This window comes from Gorilla gorilla, chromosome 6, assembly GCF_029281585.2.
Source record: "Gorilla gorilla gorilla isolate KB3781 chromosome 6, NHGRI_mGorGor1-v2.1_pri, whole genome shotgun sequence".
NCBI lineage: Eukaryota > Metazoa > Chordata > Mammalia > Primates > Hominidae > Gorilla > Gorilla gorilla.
Window position 1 is genome coordinate 10,066,657 of NC_073230.2, and position 11,910 is coordinate 10,078,566.

The 11,910-nt window shown below is 56.3% G+C and overlaps 1 protein-coding gene across 14 annotated transcripts in view; it reads left to right on the forward strand.

The window, feature by feature from the left end:
* The window catches only part of IQCE (IQ motif containing E), a 54,296-nt gene extending 43,228 nt beyond the window's left edge, over positions 1 to 11,068 (forward strand). For 7 of the 14 annotated variants that reach the window (XM_019031245.4, XM_063708355.1, XM_063708353.1 and 4 more), the window contains 4 exons: positions 1,418 to 1,528; positions 2,312 to 2,511; positions 3,641 to 3,744; positions 6,332 to 11,068. In XM_019031245.4, coding sequence (XP_018886790.2) covers positions 1,418 to 1,528; positions 2,312 to 2,511; positions 3,641 to 3,744; positions 6,332 to 6,450 — 534 coding nt within the window. In that variant the 3' untranslated portion in view covers positions 6,451 to 11,068. Of the gene's footprint in view, positions 1 to 1,417; positions 1,529 to 2,311; positions 2,512 to 3,640; positions 4,074 to 6,092; positions 6,168 to 6,331 lie in introns of those variants that run through there. The other 7 variants (XM_004045033.5, XM_055346803.2, XM_063708357.1 and 4 more) reach the window with 3 other exon arrangements.
* Positions 11,069 to 11,910: the final 842 nt, after the last annotated feature.

An 11,910-nucleotide genomic window follows, 5' to 3' on the forward strand; every position in this document is an offset into this window, starting at 1 on the left:
GCCGTCTCCCCGTCCTGCTTCTCTCCCTGGCACCCCCCGTGCCTCAGGGGCCTCGTCTCTAAGTAAAGACAGCAGTGAGGCTGCCTGTGTGGGGCTGTGGTGAGCGTGGGGTTTGCCAGTGTGTGCGCAGTGTGTGGCGTGACGGAGATGCGTGCCCCTCTCACCCCTCCGGCTGGTGCAGAGCCTCCCGTACCTGGCAGCCGCTTTACCGGAAGCTTCTGGGCAGCCTCCACATGGTCACCACACTCTGGTGGGTCGTTCACTGTTAATAGCCGGCGCTGCCTCGCCCTCCTTTGCTGAGCTGTTTTCCCACCCTAGCTTTAAGACAAAACAAAGGTGCTTTCTGTTCCAACAGCGGCAAGCCTGCTAAACTCACGTGGCATGGGGCTCAGTGGGCATGCTTGTCATTCTCCTAACGAGTTTGAGAGATGCCCATCTATCAGGCTGGGAGGGTTCACAGGGCTAGAGGCAGATCGTTCAAAAATAAGTGCTTCCCCGAAAATGGAGCGTGAACTTCTCATGGAGCTTCCCTGTCTTTTTTTTTTGAGATAGAGTCTCACTGTGTCACCCAGGCTGGAGTGCAGTGGTCCAATCTTGGCTCACTGCAACCTCTGCCTCCCAGGTTCAAACGATTCTCATGCCTCAGCCTCCTGAGTAGCTGGGACTACAGGCATGCGCCGCCACGTCTGGCTAATTTTTGTATTTTTAGTAGAGACAGGTTTTTGCCATATTGACCAGGCTGGTCTCAAACTCCTGGGCTCAATGGATCTTCCCACCTCAGCCTCCCAAAGCACTGGATGACAGGTGTGTGCCGTGCCCAGCTAATTTTCTGTAGAGACGAGGTCTTGCTGTGTTGCCCAGGCTGATCTGAATTTCCTGGCCTCAAGTGATCCCCCTGCCTCAGCCTCCCAAAGTGCTGGGATTACAGGCATGAAGCACTGCACCCAGCCACGTTGCCATAGAAAATCACCTAAGGATAAATAATTCTAAGACCACTTCAGAGGTCTTGTGGCCCCTTGCTTGATTTAGAAGACATCTACGGAAAGTAGATGAAACCAATAAACTATTCCAACCTGAAAGAACGCTCCAACATGAAAACATAACCATGTGTGAAATACCAGCTCCTATCAGCCGCTGAAAGGGACTGCAGTGAGCAGCGGGCCCCTTGCCATTCCCAGAGTCCCCACTGTGCTGACAGGTGCCATGCCCTGTCAGCTCCCTGGGGCGCCGGTGAGTTTCTCCCAGACTGGGGTGAGTGGGAGCACGGACGGCTCTTTGAGATAACGTGGCTGCACAGCAGTGAAGGGAGTCACGTTCCCTGCTGCCGTGGCAGCTCTCCCCTCGGCGCCTCCCTCTCGCCCACCATTGCCCCAGGCACTCACACCCACTTTTCTCTCCCTGCTTCTTTCCCTGACAGGCGGCTGTGGTGCTTCAGGCAGCTTTCAGGGGACATCTCACACGGACAAAGCTCTTAGCAAGCAAAGCACATGGCTCAGAGCCACCCAGCGTGCCAGGCCTCCCAGACCAGGTAATGTCGGGGTGCTGGACGTCCCAGTGGCCGTCTCCAGAGCTGCTCGTCTTGCACTCCATCCATCGAGAAAGCGCAGGGCACCCCTCAGCCTCCACATCCCCACCCGCCCAGCAGGCGTCCCCTGCGCTCCATCCCTGGCCACGCAGGCCATGCAGGCTTCTCTGCGCAGGCCCCTCTGCACAGGCCCCGGATGGATGTGGCGTTAGAGCCAGATTGCCTTAAGCTGCCGGAGAGTCAAGTAGCTCCATGAAGATGTAGCTAAAAACTACCGAAGACAGATGCAGGCCATTGCGGCCCCTCCTCTGTATTGAGGACCAGGTGTTTGTTTAAGAATCCCTATAGTAGGCCAGGCGCGGTGGCTCACACCTGTAATCCCAGCACTTTTGGAGGCCGAGGCAGGTGGATCACAAGGTCAGGAGATCGAGACCATCCTGGCTAACATGGTGAAACCCTGTCTCTACTAAAAACACAAAAAATTAGCCGGGCGTGGTGGCGGGCGCCCGTAGTCCCAGCTACTCAGGAGGCTGAGGCAGGAGAATGGCGTGAACCTGGAAGGCGGAGCTTACAGTGAGCCGAGATCACGCCACTGCACTCCAGCCTGGGCAACAGAGCGAGACTCCGTCTCAAAAATAAATAAATAAATAGATAGATAAATAAATAATCCCTACAGTTTAAAAATTCAGAACCTGCCACCAGGAGGCTGTTCACTGACCAGCAATTCCCGGGAGGCAGGGCCACCTGAAAAGGAAACTGAGCTCTTCCTGTCTCCCTGACGCTCAGGGTGCCCTGGGGGTTGAGTGCCGGGAGCCAGCAGGGGGCTGCCAAACAGTCGTCTTCCCTGCTGTCCTTGCGCCCCAGAGCTCTCCCGTGCCCCGCGTTCCGAGCCCCATCGCCCAGGCCGCGGGCAGCCCTGTGCAGGAGGAGGCCATCGTCATCATCCAGTCCGCTCTGCGGGCACACCTGGCCCGGGCCAGGCACAGGTGAGTCAGGGTCACGGGGACGCGGGACACAGACCTGGCACGAGAGGCTGCCCACCGCAATAGGCCCGGAGCGCTGGGCGCAGGGCATGTGGCGGAAACTGGAGCAGTGCCTGCCGCCTGCCAGCGGGACCTTGGTTTGGAGCCAGAGTAAAGGCTTCACATCCTGAGGACTCCCTGCTGCACCACGGACGTGGAGTGGGCTGGAAGGTGTGATCCTCGGGGGAGGCCTTTCCAGAGTCGCTTCTTCCCTATCGGGAGGAGATGAGAAGAGGAGCTTCACACACTGTGTAGCTCAGGTCACCATCAGTCTGTGGCCTGGCTTTTGGCTGTGCTGATAGGTCATCCCTGTGAAAGAAAACTGTTCTGTGACGTCCGTGTTGGACACGGCATATGACAGGCGACGCGTGCAGGGTCTAGATGGCAGCGTTCCCACAGGCCTCCTGGTGGGTTCGCCAGGACTCTCTTGGTTGCAGAAATCAAAACCCCTTGAAGTGAGCCTGGGCAGGGGGTAGTTTACAGTAAGGGGAAGAGACGGCCCCGCTCCGTCACCCCCGTCGGCTTCACCCCGCATGGGGTTTGTTCCCGTCTTATCACAGACTGCTCTGGTTCTCAGCCTCCGTGGTGGAGCCGCGCAGCCACCCAGCACTTCTGAGTGGGCAGTTTCTCCCTCCAAGGCCGCATCTGCATCTCATGGTCCTGACCCCACGTGACCTGGGACACACCGTGGGCTCAGGAGTCAGGGACCCATCCCTGGGCAGCGAGCCCCAGCCAGGAGGTGGAGGGCCATGCAGCCTGCAAGCATGTCCCCGGGGAATGGCAGCTGGGCTCACCCAGACAGGAGACAGGGAACGGAGCCGTCTGAGGCCAGCTTATAAAACCATGCCGGCCTGACCTCAGCATGGTCCCCGAGGAGATGGACGGGGACGCGTCTGAGGCTCTTCACCGCTGGACGTTTCTGGACCCTGGGTGCATATCGGGTACAGCGCTGGTCGTGGGGCTCGGGGCTGGCTTTGTGTTTGCTTTCATTGGAATACTTGCCTCCAAGCAAATTACTGAGGCTGCTGTAAACCTCAGAGAGGTTTGTACTCTCTAAAGGCAGAATCAGCTGGCGTTTTCTGTTTTTTTCCAGTGCTACCGGTAAAAGAACCACCACCGCAGCTTCTACCAGGAGGAGATCGGCTTCAGCCACACACGGGGACGCCTCCTCCCCACCCTTCCTCGCAGCTCTTCCTGGTAATTTCATTCATTTGGATTCTGGCACCAGGGCAGCTGGTCTGCTGAGGTCTCAGCCAAAGAGTGGCCACCTCCAGGAAGCCCGGGCTGTGTCGGGACGGAAGGGAGGAGTGTCCCATCTGGAGCTGCCTCTGAACTAAGCATCGCCTTATGCCAGGAAGGCCCCCAACAGGGCCCCCCCTTGGCCCAGCTTGTCCTTTGTCCCTGGAATTGCCGAGGTCCTTGTTGTCTTTATTTTTTGCTCTCAGCTCCAACAGGACCGAGGTGGCTTCCTCCTTCGGGCCAGCATTTCTCCTGTTTGTTTGTTGAGTAAAACCGTGTTATTGTTTCCTTTTCTACTTTGTTAAAGTCCAAAAACAGTCGGTGAAGAAGCCGCTGGCACTGCAGGATGCCACACCCTTGTGTGAGGCCTCATCCCTGCTCTGTCCAGAGCTGATGGGGATGCCCCAGCAGGGCCCTGCCTTTCTCTGGCCGTCAGTCCCTTCGTGTTTAAAGTAGAGAACGGGCTAGACAGCTCGAAAGCCACTCTCCACCCCAAATCTATGCTGCTCTGCGTGGACTTGAGATCCCGTGTCTTATCCTGCAATTAGAAACCCCCCATTGACACCTCCCGTAAAGGGAAGATGAGTGCAGAGGCACACCGTTGAGACTCGGGACTGTCGGGAGATGGAGAAGGGCAGCCTTAAGACCCTGTTGAGGAGTGGAGGGTGGCGTGCGGGGCTGTCTCACGTGGGAAGTGTCAGGCGAAGGGCTTTGCCGTGCTGAGTCCTTAGGTCTCCAGGGTGGAGTCAGGGAAGGAGGAGAGAGAACAGCAAGGAAAACCACAAAGGAAGAGGCTCTTCTGAGCCCAAAGGGTGAGGGTGAGGAAGGCCAGGGGGTGAAGGAAGGGTGAGGCCTGCCCAGGACCCACATGCCTTAATTTGAATGTCCCTTCAGGACGGGCCCAGGGAGCCGGCAGCCCCCCAGTACCACTCCAGTAAGTGTGGGGGCCGGTGGCGGGCGGAGGCCTCGCTTTCCTAGGAGATCCCTCCTGTGCTGACGCGGAGTCACGGAGTTGGGAAGAGACCGTTTTGAGGCCCGCATCAGACCTGGAGCCCGAGAGCCTTCCCTCCCCAGGGGGTCCCGCTAGGGGCTGTGTTTTAGAGAGTCTCCTGCACGAGCTAAGAACCGTATACCACGTTTGACCTGGAAATACCACGTATGAAATCACATTTTATTTTCATTTTTTAACCTAGTTTCGTCAGAGCTGGAAAACTTTGAACTTTGATATTCTCTCCAAAACTTCCATTTGTAAAGCTCAACACAAAGATGAGCAGCCTGGGGTTTCGGGGAGAATGTACAGACACGCAAAGCGGTCGGGCTGGCCTGTGACTCGTGGGCTCTGCAAAAGGCTTTCAGTTGTTCTCCAGGAGCCGATTCTACCGGCTTCGCCAGACCCTGCCTTTGGTGACCTTTAGAGGCTTTGATCAGGGCTAAAGCGTGCGTTGATGCTGCCCTTTTCTCTTGCTCAACGCAAGTGATTTTAAAGACACGAGTTCATCCCCGTGACCCAGGGATTCAGCTTTATTGACCTAAGGAAATGTCTCTGTGAAAAGTATAAATCAAGCTTTTGTTTGAGCTGATTGGTTGTTTTTGAAGATAACCATGAAAGCTGTTTTTAATTTCATAAGGTTTCCCTTTAATATGAATTTTCTTGAAAGTTGCAGGAAAAAAAAAGCTGACACAGTTACAGTATCTGCGGCATGGCCGAATTGCCATTTCCTTCCCTTTTTAGAATCTCACATCAGCAGTTCATTACTTTACTTTCGCCTTTCAAGGCAGCAAGGCTCAGCCTCCCTGGCAAGGAGCTCTAGGGCTGCTGCTGTGGTAGGACCTGTCCCTTCTTCAGCTCTGGTACCCACCTCCATCCCGTGTGTAGGTGGCGTCCCATTCTAGAATGGATTAAAAGTTCGGAACGCTCTAGATGCTTATGAAGGAGCATCCAAGGGAGAATGGCCGAGCAGCTTGCAAGCTCACAGCGATCCGTGCCTTGCCCCCTCCTGCCCTCCGTACCAGTGGCCAGCGAGTTAACAGGGAAGTTGGCTTTTTTTTTTTTTTTGAAGTGCTGTCTAGCTGTGTTGCCCAGGCTGGTCTAGAACTCCTGGGTTCAAGCCACCCTCCCACCTTGGCCTCCAGAGTCCTGGGGTTACAGGCATGAGCCACTGCACCCAGCAGAAACGCTCCTACACACGGGTAGCCGCCCGCCCAGGCCCCAGACTCCTGGACTGCTGCTGTGGGAATGGCTTTCAGGGAATGACTCCAGTGTGGACTCGAGGTTCCTCCATGCTGGCAAATGTCTGCTTTTGCAGGTGTTTTGACTGGGGGAAATGGTGAGAATACTCAGAGCTGAGTTTGAAGGCGAGGAGAGTGAGACTTTCTGGCAGGTGTGTGAGTTGCTCCTGAGGGCCTGTGTGCCCCATGGCTTACTGCTTCTGGGGGTGGCCGCTGTCTTGCCTGCCGGGGAAGAGCAGACAGTGTAAGGGTGTCCGTGGTGGCAGCCCCTGAGGTCAGCGTGGCTGACCCCTCTCCCTGTGGTTCATTTCCGCAGACCCCTCTCCCTCAGGGCCACAGGCTGTGGCACCTCCACCTGGGGACGACGTCAACTCCGATGATTCCGACGATATTGTCATTGCACCGTCTCTGCCCACGAAGAACTTTCCAGTTTAGGTCCCCGTCACTGTCTCCATGCCGTGATGGCAGCGCTGCCGAGGACATAGGAACCACGACTGGAAAGATAATTTATCGTGTTAGGAGAAGAACGATGATACCTACTTAGCACCTCAGCATCTGCGTCGTGTCTCTCTGTGCTTTTGTTTGTGGAAGGAGAGACCCGAATGCCTTTACTTTAGTCTCTGGGGAGGGCCAGCGGCTCGCATCCCCCTCATCTCCAGCTGCATCTCGGATGGTGGATTTTCAGTGCCGACAGACACATCTGCCGTGAACTCGCAGACGCCAGGGAGCCCTGTAGTGACACGTTCTCCGACAGCACCTTGCCGCCTGCCCACGACCTTGACCGTGAGGAGCTGCTATCCGCAGCCAGCGCCGACACCCTGCCCCCTCTTCCTGGTGACACCCTCAACAACCAGGATTTGCTCGATCTCAGCCCAGCAGGCCAGGCAGACACACCCCGCTGTGCCTTAGGAAGGTGTGAGACCGGCTTCCCCCATCCCCACAGCAAAACACGGCCTGTCCCAAGCCAGTGAGGAGCTAAAGACACGCAGGTCCCCAAATGATCTTACTCCATGCTCCACCCGCTCACACGGTCCTTTCCCGTCACCCTTGCTACCCCCTGGAGCACTGCCCGCCAGAGCTGCCCTTCCCAGGAAGGAGTTTGGTTGGATTCTGTCACTGTGGAGACCAAGATTTTTTAAAATTCCCAATTATAATCACAAAAGCAGCATCACGCTTGCTTCTGAGAACAGCAGGGTGATGTCTGTTCCCAAGCTGGTGGTGGGAGCCTTAGCCTGTGTGGGGCCACCCGGGGAAGAGGAGGAGAGGAGGGTGAGGAGGCAGGCTCGCCGTTCCAAGGGACAGCATAGTCTCGTGGTGGGGCGTGTTGCATCTGGTGTCTGGGACAGTCCCCGTCACCCCATGTGTGTGGCCTCTGCACTCCCAGCTCCATGGCTGGGCTGGGCTGGGCTGGGCTGGGCTGGGCTGGGCTGGGCTGGGCGTGAGGAGCCCGTGGAGCCAGCAGCTGCAGAGGCCTAGGAGGGAGTTCCTGGGGGAAGCGCACAGTGTCCAGTGCCCATCTCTTGCTTGTGTGTGAGATTAGCCCTTGCTGGGGCGTCAAGAGGAAGAGCCTTAGACCTGGGCGGGCCTTCAGGGGCATCTAGACCCCTGCACAGCCCAGGCCTGGTGTCTGCATTTCCACAGCACCCCTGTGGGGACTCCTGCCGGGGCTGGCCGCTGTCTCAGGAGAGACCCAATGGTTAGAAAGCCGTTTCTTACACAGCTGACAGCGTCTCCCAAGGCTTCCGTCCACGGGGACAGGCTAACCCCTGGGCGCCTTTTCTGCAGCATGGAGGCCTTCTGAGTCACCTAAGCTGAGCCTGGGGCATTCTCTATGGCGGTCAGAAGGCCAATGGCCCCAACACAGTGGCTTGTGGAAGGGAGAGAGGAGGCTCTGCATGTCCACCTGCCCTATGGGAGGAGGACACAGGTGTCCCCAGCCCAGCCTGTTCTCTCCCAGTCACTCAGGGATGGGACCACCCAAAGTGCAGGACACGCCCCACCCTGCAGTTCGCAGCCTGGCCCCTGTCTCCACTTAGCTTCTGTTTCTGCAGTGGGTGGAAGGGAGTCAGCGGGGGGCCTGGCTTGTGTGCGTGTTTTCCTTATTTGGTCTGTGGGTTGCCAAGTCCATTTTTTTTTTTCCACTGAACTGGCTGGTAACTTGACGGACTGTGTAACTGACACAGGCCCTCTGTAGACCCCTGCCTTCACCCCACCCGCCTGGGTCCACTCCCTGGGGCGCTGTCCCAGCCATCCCTGCTTGCCAGCTCAAAGCTTCAGGTCCTAGGAGCCAGTCCGCCTCGAAAGCCCTGAGAAAGTGAGACACCTGCACGTTCGCTGGGGGAGACCCTCCGTTCTCTTGTGGCAGCTGCTCCCACTTGTTAAACCAAGCTGTTTCTGTGGGGCGTGCTCACTCTTGGGAACCAGTGGCCTAGAGCTTTGGGTTACGGGCATGGAGAGGGCTTTCCTGCCTCAGGCTTGGAGGCCAATGTTCCATACATAAACTGCCATGTCCTCCTCTGGTGCAGCTGGGCTGCTCTGTTAAAAGCCAGCATCCATCTTGAAGCTCGCTGGGTAAATGGCAATGCATTCTCAAGCCTGTGTCTTCAGCTGATGCCCAGTGTCCAGTGCTGGTCACCAGTCCCCTTTGCTGGGTACAGCCTGCCTGGCTGTTCTGTGGTCCTGGAACGCTGCAGTGTGGTTTTGTTCCATGGAGACAGTACCAAGTGGAGAGGCCTCCTTGCCCACGGCCCCAGGGCCTGGGGGCCAGGGGTTCTGGCCCTGCGGGGACTTAGGCAGGAGGGGAAGAGAAGCCCATGGAGCCATGGGAGGGGTGTCATGGGCGGGGCCTAGCCATGGGAGGGGTGAGCTGTGGGCGGGGCCTAGTCATGGGAGAGGTGAGCTGTGGGCGGGGTGAGCTGTAGGTGGGGCCTAGCCATGGGAGAGGTGAGCTGTGAATGGGGCTAGCTATGGGTGGAGTGAGCTGTGGACAGGGCCTAGCCATGGGAGGGGTGAGCTGTGGGCGGGGCCTGGTCATGGGAGAGGTGAGCTGTGGGCGGGGCCTAGTCATGGGAGGGGTGAGCTGTGAGTGGGGCTAAAGCCATGGGAGCAGCAAGCTGGTGGAGTGGGCTGGGTGGAGCTGTGGGGGCTGCTGGCAGGGCCTAGGAAAGTAGACAACTCCCGGGGGAGACGAAGTAGCGAGTGAGTCCCCAAGAAAGGGACTCCTGCCCCAGCGTCAAGTGCCAAAGCAGGCCCCATCTACCACTTCGGGGTCGACGTTGGTGGCAGGTGTTGTTCACGGTGTACTGATTGTCACTGCAACACCTCCACATCACCTTGAACTTCAAGAACAGCAGCAAACCTGTATCTGCTATCAGAGGCTGTTAGGTAGTCCAGCTTTAAAATAACACACTCTTTCTCTATCCCATGCCCTTTAAACAAGCAGCCACAGGAGATGTCAGTCTCCAGGGCCTGGCCCCACTGTGTTGACAGCAGTCACGTCTGTTGAGCTGACACTGCTGAGGCTGAAGCTGGCCCCGTGCAGGTGGCTGGTGAGCCACAGATGCAGTACCCGGAGGTGTGCTCTCCCCTTGAGGCCTGTCCCCAACTCCTCCCCTAGAGGCCTATTCCCAACTCCTCCCCTAGAGGCCTATTCCCGCTGCTCACAGACCTCAGCAGAGGCACCAGCTGGAGGGCTCCAGGGACATCCTTGGAGATACAGGAGGCTTTCCTGGCACAGGGCACAGCTCTTAGGAGGCCTTTGTAGGACGCTGTCTCCCCAGTGTGTCCTGCTCATCCAGGATGGGGAGAAAGAGGAGGAGGCCCCAGGCTCAGAAGCCAGGGACAGACTGCCGACGATTACCAAACTGAATCCAGGCAGTGCCATGACCCTGGGTGTCCCTTGGTTCACATCACCCACCAGACACAGCTGCGGAGAGAGTGCAGGGAGGGGTTGGGACCAAACAGGCCAGAAACCGGCAGAAAGGAGGCAGAAGTGAGCTGGGTGTGCCTGGGGCACGAAGCCAGCGCCGGGGGGATTTCAGTGGAGCCCTACAGCCAGGCTCTGTGCGGACTGTGATGCCAGAGAGGCGTGCAGCCTCTGGGCAAGTCGGGAGAGGGCTTGGGTGGTCCCCACAAGGGAGAAGAGGTGGAAGGGCCAGAGAAGACCACCAAGACCACCGTTCCCGCAGGCCTGGGGTGAGTGACCTGACTATGAGACTAGCGGGCAGAGCCAAGCAGGGCTAAACTCCAACCCAGGGCCCGGTGTTGGACAAAGTAGCTTTTTCTTTGCTCGTTTGTCTGTGTATTAAGAAGAGACTAAAATAGCCAAACGACGCTGGTCGCATGCGCTGGCTGTGGTCTGTCTGCTGAATGTCTATTTTTGTCTCCTGACGAGACGTGAGGACCATGCCCTTGATCCCTCCGATGGACCAGAAACCCCCTTCCTTGCAAAAAAAAAGGCAATTGAATTAGGAAAAGATAGCCCAACCTAGCTCAGATCCACCGAGATAAGCACAGCAAAGCTTGGCTGCATTTTTGAGGAATAAAAACCTTCAGAAAGCACCGATAACCTTCAGGATCTGAATGAGATTCTATTATAACCCGTCTAAATGATTGCAAAATTCCTCCTTTGGTTTTGGAAGCAGCGTTTGCTCTCCTGTGGCTCAGGGATTCTCTGAGGACCAGGGAGTTGACACACAAACCCCTCCATGGGTCCGAGCCAGCTATTTCTCAAGGCTCCCACCTCGCCAAGCTCCCAAGGGCCTGCTGGCAGTGCCTACGCTGTGCCAACTACCCTGTCTGGTACAGACCACGGCTGGGTAAGCACCCTTAAAAGCAACAGAAATGACGTCTGGAAGCTGAAATGTGAAAGTGTCAAGATGGCTTAGGAGAGGAAGGAGTGGACCCGCTGGTCTTTGGCATTTTGTATTTAGAATTATTCTAACTTTATACATAATGTATAGGCCGATCTTTTGGAAGGGATAAGGTTTTCATTCTTGTGCAACTCATTATTCTCATTATTGGCCTTTTAAATAAAAAGTTGTTTTGCAGCGTGCCTTGAGTGCCCCGTGAAGACTTCTGTTTAATGACCTCCAGGTGTGTTCCTGCCCCACGCACTCGGGCTGAACAAACGATCCGCTTCAGAAACCCCGCTTCTCTGGGCTTCTGGCATTTTGCCGTGGTCGTAATGCAGGCTTGGGGTTGGAGAGCCAGCTGGAGGGACGGGTCCCGCCGCCAGCTCCCTGCCACGCATGAACTCGTATACATCTGTTGACACCCCGGTCCCCCGTCGAATATCTATTCCTTAGATATGAGGACACAAAAATGTGCGTGCGTGAGGGAGTTATTTCTCCATATTTGATTTCATTTTTGTTTCAGGAGCAGGGAAAGAATAATTTACTGAGGAATCAAACACAGATGGAAATGACCAAAAGGAGCTGATAGCTGGGTTTTGTTTTCCAATATTTTGTTGCATAGAACAAGGTGCATCTGTGGCTTTGTGTGCTTGTGGCTGCCTGCCCTGGGGCCCTAAATCCTGCGTGGAGTTTGTCCGAAGCCTCCACAGTTACTGTGGTTGGCTCTGGCATTTGCCCAAGCCTATTTTCTCTCTATTGATCTCATATATGTGTGTGTGTGTGTGTGTGAAAATATATGTATATTTTTAAATTGAGATAGGGTCTTGCTGTCTTGCCCTGGCCGGAGCGCAGTGGTGCAATCATAGCTCACTGCAACCTCAAACATTTAGGCTTAAGCAATCCTCTTGCCTCAGCCTCCCAGATAGCTGGGACTATAGGTGTGCACCACTGTGCCTAACCACTTTTAAAAAAATTTCTGTCACGCCTGTAATCCCAGCACTTTAGGAGGCTGAGGCAGTGAATCACCTGAGGTCAGGAGTTC